At 44.1% G+C, this 26,965-nt stretch overlaps 13 protein-coding genes and 1 non-coding gene across 14 annotated transcripts; 9 read left to right on the top strand and 5 right to left on the bottom strand.

Annotated features, from left to right (window-relative positions):
• Nucleotides 1–394: 394 nt before the first annotated feature.
• Nucleotides 395–1,756, top strand: FOA43_002099 (uncharacterized protein; the record flags this gene model as incomplete). The annotated part of the gene is made up of 2 exons (XM_038922402.1): nucleotides 395–804; nucleotides 967–1,756. 2 exons carry the CDS (start codon nucleotides 395–397, stop codon nucleotides 1,754–1,756), a joined length of 1,200 nt encoding a protein of 399 aa, XP_038778330.1.
• An 81-nt stretch (nucleotides 1,757–1,837) lies between these two features.
• Nucleotides 1,838–2,464, bottom strand: FOA43_002098 (uncharacterized protein; the record flags this gene model as incomplete). The annotated part of the gene is made up of 1 exon (XM_038922401.1): nucleotides 1,838–2,464. One exon carries the CDS (start codon nucleotides 2,462–2,464, stop codon nucleotides 1,838–1,840), a length of 627 nt encoding a protein of 208 aa, XP_038778329.1.
• Nucleotides 2,465–3,533: 1,069 nt separating this feature from the next.
• FOA43_002097 (uncharacterized protein) lies at nucleotides 3,534–4,469 on the bottom strand (the record flags this gene model as incomplete). Its single annotated transcript, XM_038922400.1, has 1 exon — nucleotides 3,534–4,469. One exon carries the CDS (start codon nucleotides 4,467–4,469, stop codon nucleotides 3,534–3,536), a length of 936 nt encoding a protein of 311 aa, XP_038778328.1.
• Nucleotides 4,470–4,556: 87 nt separating this feature from the next.
• Nucleotides 4,557–4,629, bottom strand: FOA43_002096. The gene has a single exon. It is a non-coding gene; the product is annotated as a tRNA-Ala (tRNA).
• Nucleotides 4,630–4,868: 239 nt separating this feature from the next.
• On the top strand, nucleotides 4,869–5,878 carry FOA43_002095 (uncharacterized protein; the record flags this gene model as incomplete). The annotated part of the gene is made up of 2 exons (XM_038922399.1): nucleotides 4,869–5,466; nucleotides 5,649–5,878. The coding sequence occupies 2 exons, from the start codon at nucleotides 4,869–4,871 to the stop codon at nucleotides 5,876–5,878; spliced, it is 828 nt and encodes a 275-aa protein (XP_038778327.1).
• Nucleotides 5,879–6,035: 157 nt separating this feature from the next.
• OLA1 (Obg-like ATPase) lies at nucleotides 6,036–7,232 on the top strand (the record flags this gene model as incomplete). Its single annotated transcript, XM_038922398.1, has 1 exon — nucleotides 6,036–7,232. One exon carries the CDS (start codon nucleotides 6,036–6,038, stop codon nucleotides 7,230–7,232), a length of 1,197 nt encoding a protein of 398 aa, XP_038778326.1.
• Nucleotides 7,233–7,726: 494 nt separating this feature from the next.
• Nucleotides 7,727–8,536, top strand: FOA43_002093 (uncharacterized protein; the record flags this gene model as incomplete). Its single annotated transcript, XM_038922397.1, has 2 exons — nucleotides 7,727–7,733; nucleotides 7,809–8,536. 2 exons carry the CDS (start codon nucleotides 7,727–7,729, stop codon nucleotides 8,534–8,536), a joined length of 735 nt encoding a protein of 244 aa, XP_038778325.1.
• Nucleotides 8,537–9,155: 619 nt separating this feature from the next.
• Nucleotides 9,156–12,560, top strand: FOA43_002092 (uncharacterized protein; the record flags this gene model as incomplete). Its single annotated transcript, XM_038922396.1, has 1 exon — nucleotides 9,156–12,560. One exon carries the CDS (start codon nucleotides 9,156–9,158, stop codon nucleotides 12,558–12,560), a length of 3,405 nt encoding a protein of 1,134 aa, XP_038778324.1.
• Nucleotides 12,561–13,001: 441 nt separating this feature from the next.
• Nucleotides 13,002–14,522, top strand: PYK1 (Pyruvate kinase; the record flags this gene model as incomplete). Its single annotated transcript, XM_038922395.1, has 1 exon — nucleotides 13,002–14,522. One exon carries the CDS (start codon nucleotides 13,002–13,004, stop codon nucleotides 14,520–14,522), a length of 1,521 nt encoding a protein of 506 aa, XP_038778323.1.
• A 140-nt stretch (nucleotides 14,523–14,662) lies between these two features.
• FOA43_002090 (uncharacterized protein) lies at nucleotides 14,663–16,924 on the top strand (the record flags this gene model as incomplete). Its single annotated transcript, XM_038922394.1, has 1 exon — nucleotides 14,663–16,924. The coding sequence occupies one exon, from the start codon at nucleotides 14,663–14,665 to the stop codon at nucleotides 16,922–16,924; it is 2,262 nt and encodes a 753-aa protein (XP_038778322.1).
• A 5-nt stretch (nucleotides 16,925–16,929) lies between these two features.
• Nucleotides 16,930–18,705, bottom strand: FOA43_002089 (uncharacterized protein; the record flags this gene model as incomplete). The annotated part of the gene is made up of 1 exon (XM_038922393.1): nucleotides 16,930–18,705. The coding sequence occupies one exon, from the start codon at nucleotides 18,703–18,705 to the stop codon at nucleotides 16,930–16,932; it is 1,776 nt and encodes a 591-aa protein (XP_038778321.1).
• A 113-nt stretch (nucleotides 18,706–18,818) lies between these two features.
• On the bottom strand, nucleotides 18,819–19,916 carry FOA43_002088 (uncharacterized protein; the record flags this gene model as incomplete). Its single annotated transcript, XM_038922392.1, has 1 exon — nucleotides 18,819–19,916. One exon carries the CDS (start codon nucleotides 19,914–19,916, stop codon nucleotides 18,819–18,821), a length of 1,098 nt encoding a protein of 365 aa, XP_038778320.1.
• Nucleotides 19,917–21,863: 1,947 nt separating this feature from the next.
• FOA43_002087 (uncharacterized protein) lies at nucleotides 21,864–23,294 on the top strand (the record flags this gene model as incomplete). The annotated part of the gene is made up of 1 exon (XM_038922391.1): nucleotides 21,864–23,294. One exon carries the CDS (start codon nucleotides 21,864–21,866, stop codon nucleotides 23,292–23,294), a length of 1,431 nt encoding a protein of 476 aa, XP_038778319.1.
• A 336-nt stretch (nucleotides 23,295–23,630) lies between these two features.
• On the top strand, nucleotides 23,631–26,252 carry FOA43_002086 (uncharacterized protein; the record flags this gene model as incomplete). Its single annotated transcript, XM_038922390.1, has 1 exon — nucleotides 23,631–26,252. The coding sequence occupies one exon, from the start codon at nucleotides 23,631–23,633 to the stop codon at nucleotides 26,250–26,252; it is 2,622 nt and encodes an 873-aa protein (XP_038778318.1).
• Between the last annotated feature and the right edge of the window lie 713 nt (nucleotides 26,253–26,965).

The raw sequence follows: 26,965 nt of genomic DNA, 5'->3' as shown, positions 1-26,965 counted from the left end.
TAATGAGAATTTCCCGATTAGGAATTGATCCGGTAGCGAATCACGTTATTCTGAGAAAGCTTGGGAGCAAGAAGGGCAAGAGGGGCAAGAAGGGAAAGAAGGGATGGGGGAATCAAAAACTCAAGAAGCTAATGGGAGGATAATAAAAAGTGTGATTACCATTTCATTGAGGATATGCCATGCCACCCGGTAGTATTAGGACCCCCGCATCCGGATAAATACGGAAAAAGTTCCAGAAGCAGCAGCTCGGCCAAATAAATAAAGTGACCATTCTCAGTGGAGAAATACAATAAAAAAATTTTGCCTTGAGATAATCCCGGCTCCAACGTAGAAAGATGGAGAAGTAAGCGAAATTGTACAAGTGAATATTTGTTCTCTTTCTTCTTCCTAAACCATGTTAGGATCCAGGTTTTTCAAAGACTATAGTGAAAACTATCTGACTCCTAGAGAGTTTCAGGACAAGGCTCGTAAGGATATTAATAAGCATGTTCAACAAATAAGAGAACGAGGTGGATTTGAGACGGCACCCAGAAGGAAGATACCGGGGCTTAAGAGGGGTCCAGTTCGTCCATATACGGGGACGGGTTCAACGGGTCCAGTGGGTCCAGTGGGTCCTACGGGTCTAATAGGTCCAACGGGTCCAATGGGTTCGATGGGTCCAATGGATCCAACGCCGACGAATAGCATAGGCTCGAGCTCGAACTCGAACTCGTTGACTATGCCATATGGAAGTTCCCCCCTACGGAAAGCTGTGTCTATCGATTCGTCAGACGCTTCTTCAATCGACTCGTCGTCGTCGCAGGGGTCTCAGCGACTGTTTCTCCGACACATTCCGACGGGGAGCACGGTAAGTTTTTCTGGCATGAACCGTGTAAGCAGTTCTGTGGCGAGCTCCACAGGGAGCGTGAGCACCACTGGTGCATCACTTTTCAGCTCCAACGATTTGGCCCGTATTTATACGAATAGTACGGCGCCTTCGGTTTACGCGAATGTGGCGCGCGAGTGCGCCGGGGCCAGTGGATCGGTGGGCGCAGTGACCGGGCCGCTCACTCTTGCAGAATCCCTCCCCAAAGACTTCTCGGATTATTATGCACAGGACTTCGACGTGGAGCGCTTTTCCAATGGTCGTCCTGTGTTCACGCGTCGAAATTTGAAGTCGTGGGAGCTAAATGATATTCGCTCGTTGCTTATTTATCCGGAAATGAAACCAGAATGGTTCGGTAAGATACCACAGGTGGCATCACCATATCCGAACTTGTCTTTTAAACTCCAGGTTATTCCGTTACAGTGTACGGATGAAGAATTTGTACAGTACCTCTCGGAGTCCGAGATTTACCGCGAAAGTAAGTTTGACGTACAATTTAGAGTCACCACGGCACAGTACATCGTGGAGAAGGCCCGGGTACGTCCCCGGTCGATCCTTGAGACGAACTTTGGAGTGCCTCAGGAGGCATTTGATTCGCGGACAAACCTTGTTGGAGAAGTTCAGTATGACGCTTACTTCAAATTCGAGTGGAGAAACGTTATTGAGAACTATATGCTCAACTTGGGTATTGAAAACCAGTGTCGGTTGGAGTTTAAGGAGCAGACCAATAAGTTCAAGCGGTTAAATAAGCACAAAGTGCAGTATGCCGGATCAGAGGATCTCTATAAGAAGGTTTTGGTTCATAATAAGGCCACGTTAAACGATGAGACCAAGACTAAAATATGGCATGATGTTCAAAAGAGTGTATATAGTCGATTAGGAATGGTTTAGGTTTATTATTTAATGGCAGTAAGCTTTGCCTTAACCCTGTCACTCTTCGCTTCTCACCCTTCGCTTCTCACTCCTCACTCCTCACTCCTCTCTAATCACTTCATTCAACTTAATTAACTCAAACATTCTTTCCTTATCATCCTTCTCTCTTTCAATCTTTAATTCATCACCAACTAAACTCCTAAATTCCATCTGTAACGAACTCATCTTCCTACTTAATGTAGTAATCAATTCTCCTGTATTGATCATCTTTAATATCTCCGCATATTGTTTGTTAATACTAAAATAGAGTGCTGTGAGATGGTTTAAAGGTAGTTGATCATCTTCATCTCTCTTATTTATCCTAATAAATGTCTCCATTTGCTCGTCCACTAACAAAGCGATATTGGTTACTCTCTTCAATATGCACAATCGTCTCTTATATTTAACAGCCTCAACAATATCTTTAGAGTCAATATCAATTTGTCTATTGGCTCCTTTCACTCGACGAATATAATTGGCCACATCTATTTTAATATCGTGTGTCATATCAAGAGAACCATCCAGTGATTTACCCAGATCAATAAATCTGAGATAATTGCTATTAACTAAATCCACTAAGTCTCCATCCACTTCTTTAAGAAGCTGGTCTAGTCCATCCGAAAGGTCATCCAATGACCAATATTTGTAGTTCTGAAGTAGTATAACAGATGGATCTACTATGGTCATGTTTGATTGGTTGAGTTGATGTTTTAGAGATTGGCGAGTGAGTCTTTGGGAAGATCCTAATGATCCTAAGGAGTCTGTAGACCCAGACCCAGACCCCGTGGACCGTATTGATCCTGTAGATCCTGTGGACCGTATTGATCCTGTAGATCCTGTAGACCCTGTGGACCGTATTGATCCTGTAGATCCTGTAGACCCTGTGGACCGTATTGATCCTGTAGATCCTGTAGATCCTGTAGACCCTGTGGACCGTATGGATTCTGTAGACCCCGTGGACCGTAACTTCGCTGATTCCACCCTCGACCCCGCGGACCCGGTAGACCCCATACTCGTCTTATACTCAATCGACTCCATAAAGAACAAAGTAAATCTCATGGTTCAAAATTTCTTAGTAAATCTCATCTTTGTTTATCTCATGGCCCCCTTCTCGCCCCCCCCTCTCCCCATGTGCCTCTTAAATGACGTTCCCCCGAAAGCCTCACCTTGATCTCTCATCATCTCACACAATTCGAGATCATCTCTCTTCTTCGGGTTTGTTCTGGATTTACTACCATTTTTAAATTAACTGTCATTTCGACTCAGAGTACTTTGTATCTTCCATTTTTTAGTCTCCTTCATCGTAATCGAATCTACTTACTACTCTCTTGTCTAATCCTGACTATCTCGAACATTAGTATCCCTACGGCCACTCAGTGTGGCTCTGTTCCAGGATTTGTCTAAAGGTTTAATGTCTAGCAACCTCCTTCAATTATCTCTCTTCCTCTTCAATCAACTTTATCCTACTAATTTGCTGGCTAAACTACGTCAAAATAGATAAGTAAACCTAATGAAGTGTACCAGGGTATTTCTCGGGTATTGAGCTATCTATGTACAGTAATTAAGGCTTTAGGTGGACTCGTGCATATCGAACGTTTGAGCCTGTAAGTAGTATGGTGACACAGCTTGTTGCGTCATTATATATGGATGCCAAGAAGCCAGGAAAGTTGGTTAGAGCCGGTGATCAAGGATAGCTGTTAGATCAGAATGAATATGCCAAGTCCATCCAATCAGGCAAGGATCCAATTTCCTAACTCTAAAGATATCTCTTCATCTCATGTGTGTTTTGCTTGTCCTTTGGTTTGGGCTTCTCATCTTTAATCAGATCTTCCAGCTTCTTGAACTGATCGAGGATTTCCTCTGACTCCTTTGGATACTTCAAGTCCTTGAAGTCAGTTGGATCCTCTGGCTTCTTTGGCTCCCCCTGGTCCTCTGGCTCCTTTGGCTCCTCTGGCTCCTTTGGCTCCTTTGGCTCCTCCAGGTCCCTTATCCCCCTCGCCTCTTTAACCCAGTCATCCTTTACAACTACAAACTTCTCCCTACTGATCTTCCCATCCACATCCACCTTTCTCATCAACGTCACCTTGTTCGATGGAAGATCTATCAATCCCCGCTCTATAAATAACTTAAGTAACTGCAAACTCTCCTTCGAAGACTCCTTTTCTTGCCCCAATTCTTCAAAGGCCTCTTGTCCTTCAACTTTTAACGTCTTAATCAACTTAGTCAAGTCTCCACCATCAATCAATCCGAACGTATTGCTCACTTTCTTCCTTCGTTTATTAATCCTTCCTATCTGCTCCTTACTGAGAAATCTCTTAGGTATATCATACTTAATCTTTTCTTCAGACACCATTAAATCTTCGTACTCTTTCTCCATCTCTTTTCGATTCTTTATCAACTCTAACGATACATTATTTCCATCATACTGTCTCTTTACCTTCTTATCTTCGACCTTAACTATACCCATTTTAATGGCTTCCTGGAAAAACTTGGATCTTTTCACATCATCCATTTCTGGATCTTCTTCAGGTCTTTTGGTGAAGATCTTAGGATGATCCAGCTTATAGTCCTTCTTCTTAGAATCGTCCTTCTTAAGATAGTCTTCTTTTATGTTCTTCTTCAACCCAGAAGAGACTTCTCTGCCAACTTCTCGCCCTAATTGTCGTACAGATTTCGATCCACTGTTTCCCATTTCGATAGATACATGCAAAGCCGAGAGCAAGCAAAGCCAAGAACAAGTACAGATCAATTCTATATGAGCAAAAAATATATCGATATTTGGACGAGACAGGAATCGAACCAGTGACCTTCTGCTTGCAAGGCAGACGCGCTACCAACTACGCCACACGCCCATTTCAAAAGTTTTAGGCGGCTATCTATGTATTGAAAATGAATCGGTAAGATATAGGATACCTGTTTATCTTATGTGGCGGTCTTTCACATCTATCCAGAGTTAAATCAAATCAACCAGTAATAATTATCTAAGTTCTAGCTTTGTATTTGTATGTCGCGTACCTCTTTAGGTGGTGCCAGTTTATTTCTTAGCGAACAAATTTTACCTTCTCGGTATTACTATTTCTTCTTAAAATCAATGACATTGATTAGTGAGATTCAAGGAAAAAAGCCTAATGAGCTCAATAAAGAGCAGACGGTACTTGTAGAGTTTGATAAGAAGAATAAAGAATGGTTTATTGAAGATCCAGAAGAGAAACAAAGATACAAATATCAAGAGATCTTGGAGAGATGGATACCGGAAGAAGAGATAAACAAAAGTGAACAAAATGAAGTAAGCCGATTAATTAAAAGACAAAAAAGAGAGAAGGTTGCAGAAATGAAGAGAGAAAAGAATGTACAGAAGAAACCAAGGAAGAATAGAAGTGTTTATATAAGTGGATTAAGCCAAAATACCACGATAGAAGAAGTCAAGGAGAAATTTAGTCGATGTGGAATAATAGCACAAGATTTAAGGAGTGGTGAAGTGAAAATTAAAATGTATGAGAATAAAGAGGGTCAATTTAAAGGGGATTGTCTTGTTGAATACTTTAAAGAGGAGAGTTGCGGATTAGCTATCGAGATACTGGATGGTAGTAAGTTGAGACCAGATGATAAGGAGCCGATGAAGGTGAGTCAAGCAGTGTTTAAAGAGGAAGCCGAAGAGGAAGAGGAAGAGGAAAAGGAAGAGGTGAGAGGTGTAAGGAGTGGTGTACGGATGGAAATTAAGAGAAAGCTCAAGGAGATGAATAGAAGGATTGGAGACTGGGAGGAGAGGCCAGAGGGCCGACAGGACCTAAAATGTTGGAGAAGCAGACCAATGTGATAATAAAGAATTGCTTTACACTTGAAGAACTTAGGGAAGACCCACTAGCATTAGAAGACATTCGGCAAGATATCTTAGAAGGATGCCAAGAAATAGGACAAGTCGATGATGTAATCATCTACGAATCAGAGAAAGAAGGAATTATAAGAGTTCGATTTAAAGAGAAAGAAGGTGCTAAAGGATGTGTCAAGAGAATGAATGGACGATATTTTGGAGGAAAGAAGTTAGTAGCCCAACTTTGGGATGGAGAGAAGTACAGGATAGATGACACGACATCAAAATGACAGAAGGGAAGCTCCACGTAATTGACACGATTTAGAAATGACAGAAGGGCTAAAAAAAAATTTTTTTTTGAGGATCGTCGATTTGGAGGGATTACAAGAGTAGACAATTAGTGTTCACTTGATTCTTCCTCCGTTAACACACAATAATTCACCAAAAATGCCACCAAAGAAAGGAAAACACGGGGAAGAAGAAGCCAAACTTCTTCTAGGAAGACCGGGTAACAACTTGAAGTCGGGAATCGTCGGTCTTGCCAATGTTGGTAAGTCGACGTTTTTCCAGGCTGTGACCAGATCTCCATTGGGTAATCCAGCCAATTATCCATTTGCGACGATTGATCCAGAAGAGGCAAGAGTGATTGTTCCATCTACGAGATTGGACAAGTTGTATGAGATGTACAAGCCACCAAAGAAGGTCCCTGCATTTATCACAGTGTATGATATTGCTGGTTTAACAAAGGGAGCCAGTAAAGGAGAAGGATTAGGTAATGCATTTTTAGCAAATATCCGAGCAGTCGATGCCATTTATCAGGTGGTTCGATGCTTTGATGATGCTGAGATCACTCATATCGAAGGAGATGTCAATCCAGTTAGGGATTTGGATATCATCAGTAGCGAATTGAGATTGAAGGACATTGAGTTTTCCAACAAGCACTTGGAGTCAGTTCTTAAGGTTGCCGAGCGAGGAGGACAATCTTTAGAGGTGAAGAAGGCCAAAGAAGAGGTTGAGATTGTCAAAAGAGTGATTAAGCTATTGGAAGATGGACAGAGAGTGGCCAATCGTGAATGGAATGCACGTGAAGTTGAGGTAATCAATTCGATGCTTCTTTTGACTGCCAAGCCGTGCATTTATTTGGTCAATTTGAGTGAAAGAGACTATATTCGTAAGAAGAACAAGTGGCTATCAAAAATCAAAGCATGGGTGGATGAGTACTCTACTGGAGATGCCATCATTCCTTTGTCGATCTGTCTTGAGGAAAGGTTGTCACACTTGGAGACAGATGAAGATAGAGAAGTTGAAGAGAAGAAGGTTGGAGCTAAGTCTGCACTTCCAAAGATCATTACAGCAATGAGAAAGAACCTTCATTTGATCTCTTTCTTTACTGCGGGAGAGACTGATGAAGTGAGAGAATGGACAGTGAGAGAGGGGATTAAGGCCCCTCAAGCAGCTGGTGTTATTCATACTGATTTGATGAGGACATTTATTTTGGCCAATGTGATGAAGTATGATGATCTAGTTGAACTGGGTAGTGAAAGTAATGTTAGAGCAGGTGGAAAGTTGTTACAGAAGGGTAAGGATTATGTTGTTGAGGATGGGGATGTGATTTACTTCAAGGCAGCAGCGGGAAAGAGCTAGCTAGCTAGCTAGCTAGCCAGCTAACCAGCTAACGAGCGGAGCGAGTTAGCTGAAGTGGCCATGACTAGCTGAAGTGCTGACTAGCTGAAGTGGCCGTGGCTGTGACTAGCTGAAGAGCTGACTAGCTGAAGTGGCCGTGGCTGTGACTAGCTGAAGTGCTGACTAGCTGAAGTGGTGTGGCTCTGACGCTACGGATGAACTAACTCAATGTGTAATGAATCTGAATTATCTGCAATAAATAGTCTTCATAGTTACCGCTGGCTGGAGGCTACCTCCAGTTACCGCTACCGCTAGCTTAACATGCATGAATCTAATACTCTTCATTGTTACCGCTGGCTATCCAGCTCATTGGTCCCCCACCACCAAACCCGAGCATAAATAAAATTGTCGCTCGTGACATCTCTTCATCATAGTGAACACTTCCTTCTTTATACAAAATGTTTATGAGAAAAGGAATGACCAAGACAGCCTGGGGATTCACCCAGATACCCCGTATGGCTCGTATGTTCCCACAGGCCCGTTCAATAACAACTCCTAGTAAGCATCATCATCAACCATTGTCGAGAATGCCAATAGGAGGTGAAGAAGACTATACCAAAATGACCATAAAAAGGAGTCCTGTTGAGTTTTTGACATGGAAATCGTTGGTTTTGTTTGTAACCGTTGGAGTTGGAATGACATGGCTATTTAAAGAGCAAAAGAAAAAGATCGAACTAAGAAAAGAGGCCGAGATGAACAGAGGTGTTGGAAAGCCTTTGATTGGAGGACCATTTGATTTGGTTGACATGAATGGAAATAGATATACGAGTGACAATTTGAAGGGTAAATTCTCTCTTATCTACTTTGGATTCACTCATTGTCCTGACATTTGTCCGGATGAATTGGATGATATGGGTGAAATAATCGATGGTTTGAAGAAGAAGCATCATATCGAGTTCCAATCTCTATTTATCACGTGTGATCCTGTTAGAGATTCTCCAGAGGTGATGAAAGATTATTTGGCAGACTTTCATCCTGAAATCCTTGGACTTACTGGTACATATGACAACATTAAGAAGTGCTGTAAAGCCTACAGGGTGTATTTTTCTACACCAAGAGACGTCAAACCTGGTCAAGACTACTTGGTAGATCACTCGATCTTTTATTACTTGATGGATCCAGAAGGACAGTTTATTGATGTATTGGGAAGAAATTATGATGTTAATGGAGCCATTGAAAAGATTAAAGATGATGTTAGAGCTTATGAACCTAGTGAAGTTAGGAGTAAGAAGAAGGATGGATGGTTTGGTTTTTTGTATAAGTAGGTCGGGCGGCCGGCTGGGCGGTTGGCTGGGCGCTTGGCCGTAGGCTGAGCGCTTGGCTGCTGAGGCCACTTGCTGTCCACCTCTCCACCTGCTTAGTTCACCTGCTTACTGAAGCTTATTTAAGGCCTGAGGCCATTTGCTGTATATAGTAACTCACTCTTTAAGGGGGCTTTTAATCACTATGAGCTCGTCTACTCTGCAGATCTCTCGGGCCTCTCCCTGAGGCCTCTCCCTGAGGCCTCTAATAACTCACTCTTTAGCGAGACCTCTACTCTGCTAATCTCTCGGGCCTCTCTCTGAGGCCTCTAATAACTCACTCTTTAGCGAGACCTCTCCTCGTGGCCTCTCCTCCGGGCCACTTCGTGACCCTGAGATCTCGGACCTCTCTCTGAGGCCTCTACTCAGCAGATCTCTCGGGCCTCTCCCTGAGGCCTCTAAATCTCACTCTTTAGAGAGACCTCTACTCTGCTAATCTCTCGTGGCCTCTCCTCGTGGCCTCTCCTCCGAGCCACTTCGTGACCCTGAGATCTCGGCCTCTAATAATCTCACTTAAATCTCACCTTAAGAGAGGCCTCACATTATTTTTCTCCTCATCTTCTATCACCTTTTCCTCCTAATTATGGTTCTATTTAAACGTAAACAAGTGGAATTCGTCCCTCCACCATCCATTCCAAATGAATTTGACCCTGATCAACCGGTCTGGCTTATTCCTGAGACTGGAGAGTGGTTTATTGAGTATGAGGATTACCTAAGACGTATGAGCTACTATAAGATCAAGAAATTCGTCTGTGAAACTTCTGGCAACTCCAACTTTACCTATTTTGAAGCGTTAAAAGTCGAAAGGAACGAGCTGCGATTGATGGAGACCAAATTCCCCGATCCTATCAAAGAGCCCATCTTACGTTACGTGTCGTTCTCTACGGTTCCTAGAATTGATGTTATGGTTGATGATGTCTACACCCGGTTCAAGGAGGACTTTTTTCCCGGGGACCAGGTCATTGTCAAAGGTCCCCATGAGAAATTCAGAGGAATCGTTAGAGAGAAGGCTCGTTTCAATCCAATTCAACTACCCGATGGCACAGTAAGAGACGGCTATTGTTCGTATCGGGTTCTTCTCGAGACCAACGAAGAGATCACTGTTAACGACTCTTCTCGGATGTCCAGAGAGCGTAATACTTTTACCAAATGGTTTGTCAAGTCATTTCTCAAGATGAGCCTTACCAGAGCCAATCGTTCTGGTGCTCCGTGGGTGTTGAAGGAGACTATTGCACAGAAGTACAGAATTCCTTTGGAGTATCCTGCCGAGTTGCGTCATTTCGAGGCAGAACTAGCTGCAGAAAACGACGACACCAACAAATCCAGGCATGGCAGGTTGTATGTTGATGACTCAAGTGTCGTTCAGGAACCTCCAGCCACTTCCACTCTTGCATTTAACCTGTTTGACGATGTCAAAGAGACTCCACCTACAGGTTCCGAGCAAGAAAATGGTCGCAATCTACAGGAATGGAAAGATAAATGGTACGAGGTTCTTCAAAAGGCTACCGCTTACTTTGATGATCTAACAGACGAAGAGATCGACCCTGATCTTCTCCATAAAGTGGAGAGCATGTTTGAGTTTGCCGGGGTTACCCGAATGGATACTTTTGTGCCTGGGAAGGTGAACTTCTACATCACGCCACGTACCTATTCTAGCAGAGTCCACTACGAGTTCGACGATGACTTCTCGTCCGTTCATTTGCATAAAATCAAGGTTTGGCACTATGAAAAGTGTATTCGTTTCTTCAAAAGCATCAATATTACTCCCCGTAAGATTGAGCAGGCTCGTTTGTTAGCCCAGATGCCTGGTGCCGATATTGCAGACGTTAAAAGGCTCATTATAGCCAATAGAAACTATCCCCAGAGCGCCATTCAACAGAAGCTTCCTGTAGAGAGTCAGAACTTTCTAAACAAACTACCCACCATTCATCAACAGCATCAGCGTCATGCTAACAAACCTACCAAGCCTCCAAGTCCCATCGAGGATTTGGATCTAGCCTTTACAGGCTACACACCTTCTCAGACATCCCATTGGAAGTATTTAGAGGCTGAATTTGGTGACCCATCCATCCTACTAGGTATTTGGATCTTTATGAACATGTACAACAAGGCTCTTATCATTGATAACTTTACATTTGATGATTTTTGTACGGCATTGAAATGGAGAGATCAGGAGGAACCTTGCCAGCTATTATTGGAGATATTCTGTTCCTTAATGACGGCACTTACTGATGAAACCGGTCATCTGGCTCTTACAATACCTGAAGAATTGATTGAAGAAGACGAGGAGAAGGAGGAGAAGGTTAAGACAAAGCCAGAAAAGAGCGACACTGTCGAGGAAGAAGACCACTCTGACGAAATAACCCACAACGCCTATGCCATTATTCAGTATCGTCGAATCTCCTGGAAAGAACGACTCAGAAAACGGCAGTTCAAAAATGGTGGCTGGCTTATCATTTTACTTGGCATCTTCTCACTTGTAGATTACATCCCGGACTATATGGACACAATCAACGAGATTGACTGTATTCTTGCTCCTGGTGATTACAAGCCGACTCATGTGACAGTGGAGAACAACTTCTACGAGTCGTTGTCGAGTGAGTTACGTGTAAAAGCACTCGATATACTAGTGAGTTTGCTTCTCAACAGTAGTATTATAAGAGATTACATTGATAAAGTTGCCGAAGACTCATCAAATCTTCGTCGTGAAAGATTTGAGTTGATTAGACAGCTCAAGACAAAACTTGAGGAGGCTCATGATGTTCAGAAACTCGTTACCGAGGCCCTGGAAGAGATTGACACTACGGAAATCGAGAAGAAGCTGCAACAAGAGAAACCAGAGGAAGTGGGAAAGCCGGAAACGGAGCAGAAACCTCGACGTAGAGGAGGACGTCCATCACTTAACTACATTCCTCCAGAACCTACAGAATTAGAGAAGGCAGTATGTCTATCGCATCCGGAGTTTCTGAAGTTAATTAAGGAGAGAAGTGAGAAGATGAAAGTGATTAAGAAGTCTAAAGTCAAGAGGAAGGAGATTGAGAGACAATTGAATGAGTTGAACATTCAAAGAATGAGGTACATTGGAAGAGATCGGTATTTTAATAGGTATTGGTGGTTTGAGCGTAACGGGTTACCTAATTTAGGATCATCTGTTGATGAGGAGGGGGAGGGTGAGGGTGAGGGTGAGGACAACGAGGAGGAGGCGAACGACGAGGAGGGGGACGACGACGACGAAGATCAGTATATATCTGAAACATATCTTATGGGAAGATTATGGGTTCAGGGTCCTACAGATTCGGATAGGAAGTATCATTTACATTTTAGTGACGAGGAAATGAAGGTATTTGAGGAGAAAGCCAGGGGAGCCGGTGGAGCCGGTGGAGCCGATGGAGCTGTTACAGGGGATACGGGACACCTCTCTGCGCTGGAACGAAAAGTAATAGAAGAAGGAAAAGATGTATTAGTAGGAAGTTCAAACTGGAGATTTTTGGATACAGTCGAAGACTTACAAAAGCTTATTATGTGGTTGAATGTGAGTGGAATTCGAGAAAAAGGACTTCGAAAGGAGATTGTGGATCTGCAAGAGTTAATTAAAAACAGTTTAAAGTCTCGAGCAGCATTTTTAGGGATTGGTATGAAGAGCGACAAGCAGCTAGAGTTAGAGAGAGAGATTACAGAGAATAAAGGTGAAGCTGAACGAAAAAGAAAATTTCAAGAACTGGAGGAGAGAGATATCAAACGAGCCAAACGTGGCAGTAGGCCTGCAGAAAGAATTGCCAAGAGACAGGAACTACGACGTCATGAAAAAGAGCTGGAAGAGAAATTGGAAGCTCGAGAGAAACTAGGCGAATTAAGTGGTAACCGAGATAGAGATAACGCTTTACTATGGGTGAACTCGTCAGCACTGGAACAACTACAACATACTCATTACGAGGGAGGAAAGGCACTCAAGAAGACAGGTAAGAAGAAGAAGAGAGGCCGTCGGTAGATAGGCATACCAGGATGTACCCAGAGTGCCATACCAGATGCATCCGTACACCATATGGCATTTCTTTTTGTCTCGGAGACCAAGGATCCATGGGGGCTGGAAAAGAAACGATGTCGGTTATGCCGGGATGGGTACTCCGGGTGGAAGTGACGGCCTGTGGTACTCTGCGTGGGTGGTGGTGACTCCTGTGGTGGTTCTCTGGTACTCTACGTTGACTCCGGTAGTGCGTCCCCGGTATGCGTCCCCGGTACCGCGGTACCCGCGATACCGCGTGCCCGTGCCTGGCCTGGCCCCGAGACCTCCGAGATGTGGCCAGCTGGCTGTATCAGCCGCACTACACAACCGTAACGTGCATCTCACCACGTCCTTATAAGGTACAACTCCGCTCCGTAGATCTTTCGCAGCCATCACTTTCTCTTCCTCATCATTACTCAAATAATAATGTCTTCATCATCTAAATTAAATTGGTTGGTCAACTTGGATATCCAAGAACCTCGTGGTAAGAAGAACCTCAGACGTTCTTCGATCATCTGCACCATTGGTCCTAACACCAACTCCGTGGAAATGCTCACCAAGCTAAGAAAGGCTGGTATGAACATTGCCAGAATGAATTTCTCCCACGGTACTTATGACTATCATCAATCTGTCGTTGATAATGCAAGAAAGTCCGAGCAAATATATCCTGGTAGACCATTGGCTATTGCTTTGGATACCAAGGGACCTGAAATCAGAACTGGTTTGACGGTTGACGGTAAAGACTGGGCCATTAAGGCTGGTCATGAGATGATCTTTACTACTGATGATGCCTATGCTAAGAAGTGTGATGACAAGGTTATGTACTTGGACTACAAGAACATTGCCAACGTCATCGAGAAGGGTAAGATCATCTATGTTGATGATGGTATTCAGTCTTTCGAGGTTGAGGAGATTGTTAACAGCACCACTTTGAAGGTCAAGTCTCTTAGTGACGGTGTTATTGCTTCTACTAAGGGTGTCAACTTACCAAACACTGATGTGGATCTACCTGCTCTTTCTGCCAAGGACGAGAAGGACTTAAGATTCGGTGTCAAGAACCATGTTAACATGGTGTTTGCCTCTTTCATCAGAACTGCTGAAGATGTTAGACATATCAGAAAGGTTCTCGGTGAGGATGGAAAGGACATCCAGATTATCTGTAAGATCGAATCTCAACAGGGTGTTAACAACTTTGACGAGATCTTGAAAGAGACTGATGGTGTTATGGTTGCTCGTGGTGATTTGGGTATTGAGATTCCAGCACCTGAAGTGTTTGCCGTTCAAAAGCAATTGATCGCAAAGTGTAACTTAGTCGGAAAGCCAGCTATTTGTGCTACACAGATGTTGGACTCTATGATCCACAATCCAAGACCAACCAGAGCAGAGGTTTCTGATGTTGGTAACGCTATTTTGGATGGTGCTGACTGTGTCATGTTGTCCGGAGAAACTGCTAAAGGTGCCTACCCAATCGAGGCTGTCACTATGATGGCTGAGACTGCTCTACTTGGTGAACACGCATTCCCATACGTTGAACATTACACTGAGGTTAGAGACATGACTCCAAAACCTTTGGGAACTACTGAAACTATTGCTGTTTCCGCCGTTTCTGCTGTTGTCGAACAATCCGTTAAGGCCATTGTGGTTCTTTCCACATCCGGTACTACAGCCAGACTATGCTCTAAGTATAGACCAAGCTGCCCTATCTTAACTGTTACCAGAAACCCTAACACTGCCAGATACTGCCACTTGTACAGAGGTGTGTATCCATTTGTCTACACTGGTGCTAGAGACGAGAACTGGCCTCAGGACGTTGAGAACAGAATTCAATTTGCTCTTAAGAACGCTATCGAGCTTAACATCGTCAAGAAGGGTGATGGTATTGCTGTTATTCAAGGTCATACAAGAGGTATTGGTCACTCTAACACTATGAGAATCTTGAAGGCTTAAGTAAGTTAAGTATTGAACTATAGGTTTAATTTCTAGTGCATCGCCGTAATTTATGCGTATCTTAAATGTAGATGAAAAACACAGCCTCAAAACACACAGCCTCAAAGCAATATGTCTCTCTGATTAGTACTCTGTTCTTTATGGAGACGTGTGAACTGGACGATATGCGAGCTGAGGCCAGCAAAGCTGAGGTTAGAGCACAAAATGATTCGGCTGAGTCAATTGACGATTCTTCGATAAGGGCATTAAGAGGGGAGATGGGTGGTTCAATGAGTGAGACGGCCTCAATGAGTGAGACGGCCCCAATGAGCGAGCCGGGCGAGCCAGGTAATCCCCTCCCTACCACCCCCATCCAACAGCTCATGAAAGCTGCTCAACAAGGAGACATTGAAACTCTCTCTTCGCTCTTAGAATCTCATCAAGTCTCTGCAAATGACCACCTTGAAGACAACGTGTCTGCTCTTCATTGGTGTGCCATCAATAACAAGCTCTCGGCAATGAAGTACCTCGTTTCTAAAGGAGCCGATATCGACTATGTCGGAGGCAATCTAAACGCAACTCCTTTGCATTGGGCATGTCGTTATGGTCTCGTTTATATAGCCGATTACCTAATCAGCCAATGTCAAGCCAATTACTCTCTTAAGGATGCTCAGGGGTTCAACTGCGTGCATCTTTCTGTGCATTCATCAAATATCATGATGGTCATCTACATCACTCGGTTCACCGATCTTGACATCGATACAGCCGATCCTAACGGCCGTACTGCACTTCATTGGGCCGCTTACCAAGGAGATACACTCTCTGTAGAATACTTGTTAACTCTCAAGCCGAGCATCAACTCTGTCGACGAATTAGGTTTTACTCCTTTTCATTGGTGTCTTGTTAGACAGTTAAAATACATCATGATCAAACTGATAAATGCAGGAAGTGACCTTCATCGTACTACAAATGATGGGAAAACTTGCTGGGACATCGCTCACGACATGAACTGCTCTTCTCAGCTTACCTCTGCACTTTATGAGTGCGGATATAACAAAGACTTGTCCAAATCTCAGTCTCGTTGGCTTTCCAAGTCGTCTGCAAAGATCATAACGTTCACATCTCCATACATCACTCTTCCTTTGAGTCTCTGGGTACTTTCTAGAGTCAATCTACTTCTTGGTCTAATCTTAACAGCTGGTATACAGGCTCTACAGATGGCTCTTCTTACGAGAATCATCCTTCCTGTCTACAATCGAAAGTCAGATCCTCTTCTAAGGACCCCATTCTTCGCAGGAGTATTCTCTGCTACCAGTGTTTGGTGTATCATCACTTGGCTCTTCGTTCTCATACCGTATACCTTCTTCGACAGATCCTTTACCAACTTCCTCTTTCTCGTTGGAGCCACAATAGTCGTAATATCCTTTATAAAGGCTATGCGACTAGATCCAGGATACATCCCCAAAGAAACAAACTCGAAAAACATCCAAAGCACAATACAAGCTCTTATTTCTTCACGGAAATTCGATGCTCGTAACTTCTGCGTCTATACAATGATCAGAATACCTCTCAGATCCAAATATAGCCATTCTAAAGACCTTTACGTCGCCAGATTTGACCACTACTGTCCCTGGGTCTACAACGACATCGGAGTTAGAAACCACAAGGTGTTTTTGGCCTTCTCAGTGACTCTTTCAGCCACTATCTTTTTCTATTTGACCTTGACTGCCAAGTATTTCGACGAATTGGATCTTCCTGATCAAGTTGAACACTCGTGCTCCATTCTCAGTGAAGATCTCTGTTCAGGCTTCCACGGTTCTCCTTTTATATTCTTTCTTATGATTTGGGCTTCTTGTCAACAGATTTGGCTTCTCATGCTGATTTTAGTTCAGGTCTTTCAAATCTCAAGAGGTTATACCACCTACGAATTCACCAATAAGCATAACTCTTCTCATATGAGAGCGTCCAGCTTTTCGTCTATTCCGACAGATGAACCGAGAGCTGAAGATGCACCGCAGGAACCGCAGGAACCACAGACATCACAGACACCACAAACACCGCAGACACCGCAGACACAACAAAGTGAACCAACCAGCTGCTCGCCTCGTCTACTGCGTAAGCTTCTCTGCTTACCATCGTTTTTCATCAATTCTAAAATTTCACGTGTCCTTGGATTGAATCAATTTACTCTCATCAGTAACGATTTTATACGTCATAGAAGAGTCTCCGATGAAAACAGATTTAACTACGGATTCAAAACCAACTGGTTGAATTTCTTGTTCGTAAGAAGTGATAGTGAACCTTATGGTCTGGAAACGTTATTCAGAATACCCAAAGCAGGAGAAGCGAATTTGGGAGACGCCTACGTCGATTATTATAAGTTGTATGAACCTCCCATTAATGCGAGGTATTCGAGGGTTTAGTATACTCATCGATCCTGTATAGATGCACTCAATGCCAGGGCCAGCTCAAGCTGCTCCTCTTCGGGATCGTCACCAGCTCCCTCTCCATTATATTTAATAAACATATCATACTCTCTGTCCCTCTGATCTCTTTGGTATTCGTAGTCATCAATTCTTGTCTGAACTTCATCTACAGAACGCTTCTTCTCCTTACTATACGACTTTCTGCCTCCTCTACCGTTCTCCAACTCCTTATAGAAGTCTCCAAACTTGAAAAACTGTACAATAGGCCCTAAAACAACCACTCCAGCGGCCAATTTCTCATCAATCAGTATCCGAGAAACCGGTATTGACTCCGCTCGACCAATAGAATTGGCTAGAATCCTCTTTCCTACTCTCTCACTCACTTTACGACAGAAATCGCCCGTTACTATGTCATACATCTCCACACGGCCATCACGTGATCCTACAAGAATCACTAGGGCATTTAAAGTTACCGCACAGACAGGAGGAAGCGTATCATCGGGAGGAAGTTGACCAACCATCTGGGGAACAAATCTTGTCGCAGGAATAACGTGATATTCAGTTTCTCTCACGTTGACTACTAGAACGGTACCTGAACGAAGAAGAACAGCCATGAAAAGGGGATCTCCACCAACCAACTTGTCATCTTTTTTCTGATATCTATGCTGGTTTTCCTCTAAAGAGGCCCTGAAGATCTGTTCTCCCGGCTGCAATTGCAAGACATGTCTCGAACCGACAAAGGAATAGATTTCCAGTTTGAGATCATCGAAAAGAACCACGTTGCCACCACCATAGTCCACCAACATGTTTATAGAGACAGAATTGGCCTGGTTGACAGAAGGTGTGGTCAAAAAAGTACATATTTTGGTCGTTTGAGAACGCCTTTGGAAAGAACCAGTTACGTGATTGAGATCTCCGTTTGCTGAAAGTACAACAAGATTGGAACGTCCATCAGATGAGATTTTAACAATCGCAGAACTGTTAACAGCCACTTTTACTAGACACTTTCCCTCACGTAAGTCCCATCCAAACACATTTCCCTGTTGATCTCCAGTAAATGCACCCACGTAACCAGGCTTACCTAATTCTCCGGGACAAACATGAGCCGCAGTTACCATGGACGAATGCTTATCTGGCTGAAATTGATGTAGACCATTCAAAAGAATGTTCTTATGATCAACAAGAGACCCAAAAATCGCTCCATCCCAACGGCCAAAAAGAAAGAAATGACGACCCGTCGAATAGGCAGTAGTTCCACCGGGTATGGAACATGATTCAGCCGACACACCATGACCAGAGGCCATACGACACTCTGCCAAACGGCCGGAATTGGCATCAAACGCCACAAACCGGTCTCTAAGGAAATCTGCATAGCAATCAGACACCTGGCCGAGTGCCTGGGCCAAAGTGTATGTTCTCCTGGTGGCCCTACCCCTGTACCAGGTCTTGATGAGTGTTTCACGGCATATCAGCTCCTGACGCCAGAACGCTGTACGAATAACAGACGTGAACGTCTCTCCAACCAGTGGGAATCTCACGCGAAAGATCTGTCGCCATACAATATTATCACATGTCAGACGGTACCAGGATTTGCAAACGAGAGCGATTCGTCGAAGCGACGTTGGGTCGAGGTGCGAGAATATAATGATGAGGAGCTCTGTAGGGAGGCTGGCAAGCCAGTTTGAGGGCGCCACTGCAACCGGGGAAAGCTCTACCGGAGACGCCACCACCGGAGCTGTTGGTACCACTTCCACCATTCTTTCACCGTATCTGTCCATCACTTGACTAAAGAAACAAGTGTTGGCCTACGAATACAGAGGAGAGATGGATTAATCACTTCGCGAATATGCACCGCCACACCATAACATCCGTGCACCAGATAAACAAGTATCTATCTCTTAAACCTGAAGGTATCCTCACTCCTTTCGGTCTCTATCTGACCCATCAAGTCCACGAACCGGCTGTCCAATGCACTTAGGTCACTTTTGGTAGCATCGAAATGCATCACATCTTCTTTTGAAGGAATAAACGACAGAGGAACTGGAGGAACCTGAGGAACCTGAGTTCTCTTCATATTCATCCTCAAATCGAAGGATAGATCGTTGTACTTCTTGAGAAACGTGTAGATATTGTCAGAGAAACATAGGACAGCTTCTTTTTCGGCTCTAAGTCGGTTATTTTCATCAATTAGTGACTCCAAACTCGATTCGATACGTGGACTAGATGGATTAGGTGGGTCACTTCGTGCGTCTCCCCGTGGGTCACCCCGTAGCTCCATACGCCGTCTCTTGGAAACCTTTGAATCGTCCAATCGACCCAATTGCGACTCGGATCGACCCCGTTTCCGTCTCTGTAGCTTATTGGACAGATCATCCATCTCTATCTCGTTTCTACGCAGCTCTCGATCAACCTCTGCACTGTACAGCTGGAAATTATGCTCCCATTCCTTATTCTTCTTGTTAAGATTACTCACTTTGACTTTCATCGTCTTCATATCGATCGATTGTCGAAGATTGTTCTGTTTGAAGCTTTGAATCTCCTTATCTTTCACTCCAAGCTGTCTCTGTAACTTGTATATCTCACTATTTAGTTTGGACACTTCTCCCTTTGTCTCATCTACAGCTTTATTTTTCGATTCCAGGCACCTGGTAGACATTTCAACGGTATCCAACAACGAGTAGACTGTATTTATGATTTTGCGGTCATTTTCCAACGCTTCCTCCTTCACTATAACATCCTCATAAGGCTTGATTAGCTGACTTTTATCAAGAGATATCAATAAAATTCCCTTGTGTTTGTCAGGACGAGATGATAGATATCCTTTGGCTATAAGCTTATCATTAATAACCCTTGCACCATCACGAATTGAGTCGACTAGAGCCATTTGATTCGGGTGGTGGGAAGAGCGCTGAAGAGTATCTTGAGGAGTGTCACGAGGCTCGTGGGTGGCTCTCTGTGGAGTTTTCTGGGGCTCTTGACTGCTGTTCATCATTATAGAAAGAAGAATGAATGAACAAGTTTACGCGATGTTGGGTCTATGAGATTACAGTCCACCGGGCCCATCCCCATCCCCAGGCCCACCGCCCACCGCCCACCGCCCACCGCCCACCAGGCCACACAAATTTCCACCACACCGCGCAAATTTCCACCCCATCATCACCTCAGCCTAACGCGTATCTCATCTCTCTTCATGGCACTGCCTCCTGCAAAGTCGGCTCATTACTACGCTGACATACAGGTTCCAGCTTGCCTCCAGGGAAGTTTATCCATCCTCTCGACGACTGCCTCTTCCAAATTCAAATCGCCTACTAACTTTACTCTATCTGTCCTCAACTCTACACCACTCGCACTCTGAACTTTGTCTATCGGCTCCTCCTCAGCACTCTTGGAGACCATTCATGCTTATTTGATCCAGTAACAATTCTACTCAGCGATATAGAGAGACTTCTCTATACCATCACAAATCCTGATTCAACCATAATAAGCCTGTCCATTCTGTTCTGATCTGCTATCGATAAATCTCTTCATGGGGTCTCTTCAATAAGCACTTTTCCCTGACATCTCTGCACCTCTGCATCATATCGCACTGCCTACACGTTGAAATATACCAAGGCTTTGTTGTTTAGGTTACCACACACCATTTCTCGTACATTTTTTTAGTGAATTATTGCACATCAATCTACCTTTTCGGGATCCTTCGGGACCTTTTTTATTCTCGCTGTTCTACTTAGAACGTGATGTCGGTGTTCTTGTCGATAGGCTGGACCCGTTTGAGCTTTTCAAAAGGAGACATTGCCTGACTGCTATTTTGATTGTCTGTGCATTGAAGTTCTCATTTTTGGCTTCGTCATCTGTTCCGGCTCGGTACCAGTGTTGTTCTTAATTGGGTAAATTGATTGCAACAAGGGATTTTAAATTGAGCATTATTTTTCGCGTTTCCTGTCGCGTCGTTTCGCGTTTCGCATTTCGCGTTTGGGTTTGAGTTTGCATCACGACGCGACTTTCTTTTCTTCGTTTCTATGAGAAATCTGGTTACTTCTTTTCTTGTGAAAAGTAAGCCGAACTCGATTTTTTCCCTGGTCATTGTGTTAGAGAAAAAATGCGTACGAGGAAACCATGAAGATATATTATGCGTAACTTACAACTATCCACTATGGAATGGCGACTTATAAGTGGTCAGAAAATGGTGATTAGACCTTTCAAAACGGGTCGTGATTAATTCTCTCACCATGATTTTTCCGGAACACTTAAGTTAGTAGGACCATCCCAGTACATAGATTAGAGACTTTAATTCTCTGAGTTATGTACTCTTAGCGACGGATCGGATCAACATCTAGCGAGTAGGTGTGTCGAAAGCTTATCATGTGATACGAAAAGTATCATGGTGCCAAGGATGCGTCACAGAATGATGTAATTGTACTTGTAGACAGCAGATTTGCAATGTCTCATGAGTATGAGAAACGACCAATAGAACGACAGAAGCGACAATGTACTAAATGGGGCGGGGTATTAGTTAGGGGACGATAAGGGTAGGGGGGCCGTTGGTCGTTGAAAAGATTGAGAACACCCTGGCTTTTTTGTAAGTACGAGAAACTTAGGAAGATGGTTGACAAATACTAACATTGAGAATACGGATTTACCCAAATAGGAAGGGGGCCGTGGGGGCAGTGGAGCCGGAGGAGCCCAGTGGAGCCGGTGGAGCCGGTGGAGCCCAGTGGAGCCCAGTGGAGCCAGTTCTGGCGGCTGACTCATCGCAAATTTTTTCTCTCCTCTCTCTTCTTTCCCGCGCCGTGCCGTCGACAGCCTCGACTTCCCGCGAATCGGTGACGAGATAACATGTATTTGGGATATTATAGAGGCTTCTCTGACGTCTTACCACCAGTTATTCCTCCTATTCCGTTTGTATTTTGCCTTTTTTCTTACTAATTTACCAAACATGATCACCGATTTACATCATTTTCTCTCTGAAGAGGCCAAAAGTAGACGTCCTTCACCTTTGAAAGTCGCTTTCAAATACTATGGACAAGAAGGTCTTGTCTTCCTAGGAGGAGGTTTACCAATGTCTGATTACTTCCCCTGGGAAAAGATAGTGGCATACTCTCCCTCTGCTCCATTCACGGGATCTGCAGGTATTGCCGAGAAGCCTTCAGATACCGGTAAAGCGACTATTACCGAGTTAAAGAAGCAGAAGGTGGAGTCCTATGATATTCCACTAGCTAGATCTCTTCAATATGGCTATACTTCGGGTCAACCAGAACTTCTAGACTTTGTTAAGAAGCATACAGAGATCATCCATCATCCCCCTTACGAGGAATGGGATGCAATTACTAGTATTGGTAATACGGAAGCTTGGGACTCTACTTTGAGAACCTTCTGTAATGCCGGAGATACTGTTCTCTTCGAGGAATATACGTTCCCATCGGCAGTGGAGACTGCAAATGCTTTGAGCGTGAGCTTTGCACCTGTTCACATGGATTCTTATGGAATTGTTCCGGAAGAATTGGAGAAGTTGATGGCCAATTGGGACTCTTCCAAGCCTAAGCCAAAGCTTCTTTACACCATTTGTACCGGACAGAACCCTACTGGTTCGTCATTATCTGACGAGAGGAGGAAGCAGATTTACAAAATTGCATGTAAATATGATTTCATCATCGTGGAAGATGAACCGTATTACTTCTTGCAGATGGGAGAGTATGATGCTAAAGCCGATGCTACCAAGATGAAGACTCCAACACACGAGGAGTTCCTCAATTCATTGGTTAAATCATTTTTATCGATGGATCTTGAAGGTAGAGTAATTAGATTGGATTCATGCTCGAAAGTGTTTGCTCCAGGTACTCGTTTGGGATGGATCGTGGCCCAGAAGGATATCTTGGAGAGATACGTGAGATTACACGAGGTTACGATACAAACATCATCCGGTTTTACCCAATCCATAGTGGCAGGTCTACTAGGTAGATGGGGTCAGGAAGGATTTATTGATTGGTTAATTGGTCTAAGAAAGGAGTATGCAATCAAGAGGAACTTTACTGTACACTGTTTGGACAAGTATATGCCAAAGATTGTGTCGTACACTCCTCCTGTTGCCGGAATGTTCTTCACGGTGAGCATTGATGCTTCAAAGCATCCAAGGTTTGCCACAGAGTACGACAGTGACCCTGTAAAGGTGGAAGATGCTGTCTTTAATCGAGCTTTGAAGGAAGGATCTTTGATGATTCCCGGTTCTTGGTTTAGATCTCCAAACTTTGAGATTAAGGATGACACTTTCTTCTTTAGAGGAACTTATGCTGCTGTTGATTTGGAGAAGTTGGATTTGGGTCTTGAGAGGTTTGGAAAGGCCATTAAGGAGGTATTTGAGATTGAGTAGTGGGCCTCCTGGACTCTGGACTCTGGACCTTGGACCCCGGGCCTCCCGCAGGCCTCCCGCAGGCCTCCCGGTGGACCTCCTGGACCTCCTGAACCCCCCGGGCCTCCCCCAGGCCTCCCGGTGGATCTCGTGAACCTCCCGGGCCGCGCTACCTTTATAATTTTCTATACTCAACTCTTACTTAGTCTTCATCCAAGCTTATCCTGTACCACTCTTAAACAACCCCATATCCACCTAAAAGCTATACCCTTAACCAGCATGCACATTCTTAAATTCCCTTGGCTGGTTCATAGAGAAGGCAACCATAGCTTCGAGGTTTATTGTGTAAGTGTATCTATGGATGGAAAACGATTAGCTTCTGGAGGTTTAGATGGAAAGATTCGAATTTGGTCTATTGAAACGCTGCGAAAGTACGCCAAGTTACTGCAAAACAGTGGAAATGACGATTCCTCGGCCGTTAAGACGGACCCAGAAGAATGCAGAGAGTTGTCGTCGATGTCGCGTCATACGGGAGCAGTCACGTGTCTTCGATTTTCTCCAAATGGCCGTTTTCTAGCGTCTGGTTCGGACGACAGAATACTTTTAATTTGGGAACATGATGAAGATACGTCTCGGCTACTCTTGCAGAATCAACAGCAAGGTCTTGGAAATGGATTAGGCTCTGAAAATACCGAATTGGAGCACTGGACCGTTCGTAAGAGACTTGTAGCTCATGATAACGACATCCAGGACATGGCCTGGGCTCCGGATTCGTCTATCTTGGTCACCGTGGGATTGGATAGGTCGATTATTGTCTGGTCTGGAACCACCTTCGAGAAAATCAAGCGTTTTGACATCCATCAGAGTCATGTCAAAGGTGTAGTGTTTGATCCGGCCAACAAGTACTTTGCTACCTGTTCTGACGATCGAACTCTACGTATATTCCGCTATAGACGATCGTCTCCCACGGATTTTAGCTTTTCAGTCGAAAGTGTCGTGACGAATCCGTTCAAAAACACTCCTTTGACCACCTATTATCGTAGGTGTTCGTGGTCGCCTGACGGACAGTACATTGCTGCACCTAATGCCGTTAACGGTGGAATGTGTTCTGTTGCCATAGTTAAAAGAGGCTCGTGGAAGAGTGATATATCGCTTTTGGGTCACGAACTACCCTGCGAGGTCTGCTCATTCTCTCCAAGACTCTACCAGATTGATGGATCAGGCCAGAAGGAACCGGAACTTACCACTGTGCTAGTCACAGGTGGTCAGGATCGTTCTTTGGTACTCTGGGATACAGCTTCTGCCGTCCCACTTGTTGTTGCACATGATTTGTGCATGAAGACTATAACAGATGTGGCCTGGGATCCTTCAGGACAACTGGTGTTCCTCAGTTCGCTTGACGGCTCAGTCACTGCTGTATTTTTTGATCAGGGAGAGTTGGGAAGACCCATTCCCTTGGATCAGAACTCCGCTCAGTTGCACAGATATGGTGCAGATAGAGAAAGCATGTATTTTCCTGAAAGTGTTGAACAGTTGCAGCTTGAAGAGGCTGCCACCAAGTTCTCTGAATCCCATCCAGCTCACAAGCGGATGGACAAGTTGATGGGAGATCAGACCCATGAAGGCTTTGTGTCTTCTGGCTTTCCGTCCATCCCATCCACTGCCAATATTATGGTGAACACGCTTGTTCCACGGTCTAAGAAGCATCCCAATAGACGACTACCGGTAACTGTATCCAAAAAGAAACCCATTCTTACTGCGTCATCCCAGAAGGTTCAGATCACCAAATCAGGTAAGAGAAGACTCACACCAATGCTCATTTCGACCACCTCAGCTGTAACCAAGCCTACAGTGGCTTCACAGAAGAAACATCCGAAGTCAACTCCCAAGTTCCTCTCTCATCCTTCCCTCCGAATGCCTAGATTGGGTCTACAGACGATGGTATCCTGTATTAGAGACAACCTGATCTACGAGAAGTCTAAAGGCTTAGAAGATAGTTCCGAAACAGATATCGATCACATCACTGGGGCCCAAGCAGGTCCTAAAAAACGATCATCTTCTCGATCTCAATACTCTCGTCGTAAGAGATCAGTGGAATATCCTTCTTACATGACTAGCTGTATTACTACACCGTTTACTGTATTTACAGACATGAAGAATCAACCCAGTATCATACTACAACAGAAACCAGACTCCAACGGTGATCCATTTGGCTCTGTCATGGAGATAAGAAACGAATCTGATGAAAGGGATGGTAATAATGGATCGACATTTGATGAATTCGACTCCATATCGAAATTATTTGTTACTAATGGTCAGAAAACGGCATTCCAGTACTTCAAAAATGACAAAGTGACGAATGTCACCGAGTCGAAGTTTGGTTCTGTCGACTACTGGGCTCTATCTACTGATAAGGGATCTATTATCATCCTTTCCAAGACGGGAAGACAGCTTAGACCATCGATAGAACTCGGTTCCAGTCTTACACACCTTATTTCTCGTGAGAATTTCCTTCTGACTGTAACCAACAATGGACTAGTCTATTCCTGGGATCTTGAAAGCGGTAAAATCATCCTGGAAGGGGTCTCATTGGCCCCTATAGTGAACCAATTTGCTCAGTTCGAACATCACAAACATAAATTCGAAAATAATGCCAAAATATTGGAGTTACACTTGTTCAAGAATGGTTTACCTCTCATCCTTTTGAGCAATGACTACATTTATCTGTTTGATGCGGATTTATGCTGTTGGGTAAACGTCCTAGAACCGTGGTATCTACAAACTCTTAGCTACGATGAACTTAAACAGTACATGAATTCCAGCAATAGGTTGCTGAGAGTACTGGGTGCAAGAATTCTAGGGGAAAGAAACGGGTTACGGACCAAAACCTCCCAATGCTCAGAAACAATTCATTCATGTGCTACGAAATCCTTTGCATTTATTCAGAAATGCTTCCAAGAACGTGCAGAAAACAATTGATGCACATTTATGCATTTAATATATATATTCCTAAAACTTCCTGTACTTCTTTGCAACGGCCTCCCATTCCTTGGGCTCTTTGCTCTTGATCGGCTTGAAATCTTCCCTATAGTGCAAGAACTTGCAGCTATCGCCGTAGCCACAATATCCATTTTTCAAAAAATCCTTGCAAACGTCTCGTTGATAGTCAACTACCGTATTGGTCTTAATATGTATAGGTGCGGGTTTCCATCGTTCCACTTTCTTCTTAGTCAACAACCCAGTATAGAGCTTATTTCCTTTTTTGTCACGTAATTGAGCATTTGCATACTTGTCCTGCTTTTCTAATGCGTTTGTATTCGTTTTCACCTCTTCTTCATGTAGTGTATCTGCTTTAAAGAGATTCTTAGTGATCCGATTACATAACCGATCACGTGACAATCCTGAATCTTTCACCTTGGAGATTTCGGCGTCCCCAGCGTCCCTAGTATCCCTAGTATCCCTAGTATCCCTAGTGGCGTCCTTAGTGGCATTCCCAGTTGCATTCCCAGTTGCATCCCCAGTATCCCCAGTTGCATCCCCAGTTGCGTCTATAATGGCCTCCCTAGTGGCATCCGTGGCATCCCCAATCGCAGCCTCCGGATCCTCCGAATCCTCCGAATCCTCAAAAGTCTTTCCCGCATCACGCTTTCTCTTGTCACCTCTGGACTTCACAACACGCTTCTTAAACATGC

The sequence above is a fragment of the Brettanomyces nanus genome, chromosome 2, assembly GCF_011074865.1.
Source record: "Brettanomyces nanus chromosome 2, complete sequence".
Lineage (NCBI taxonomy): Eukaryota > Fungi > Ascomycota > Pichiomycetes > Pichiales > Pichiaceae > Brettanomyces > Brettanomyces nanus.
This window is presented reverse-complemented; position numbering and strand designations above follow the sequence as displayed.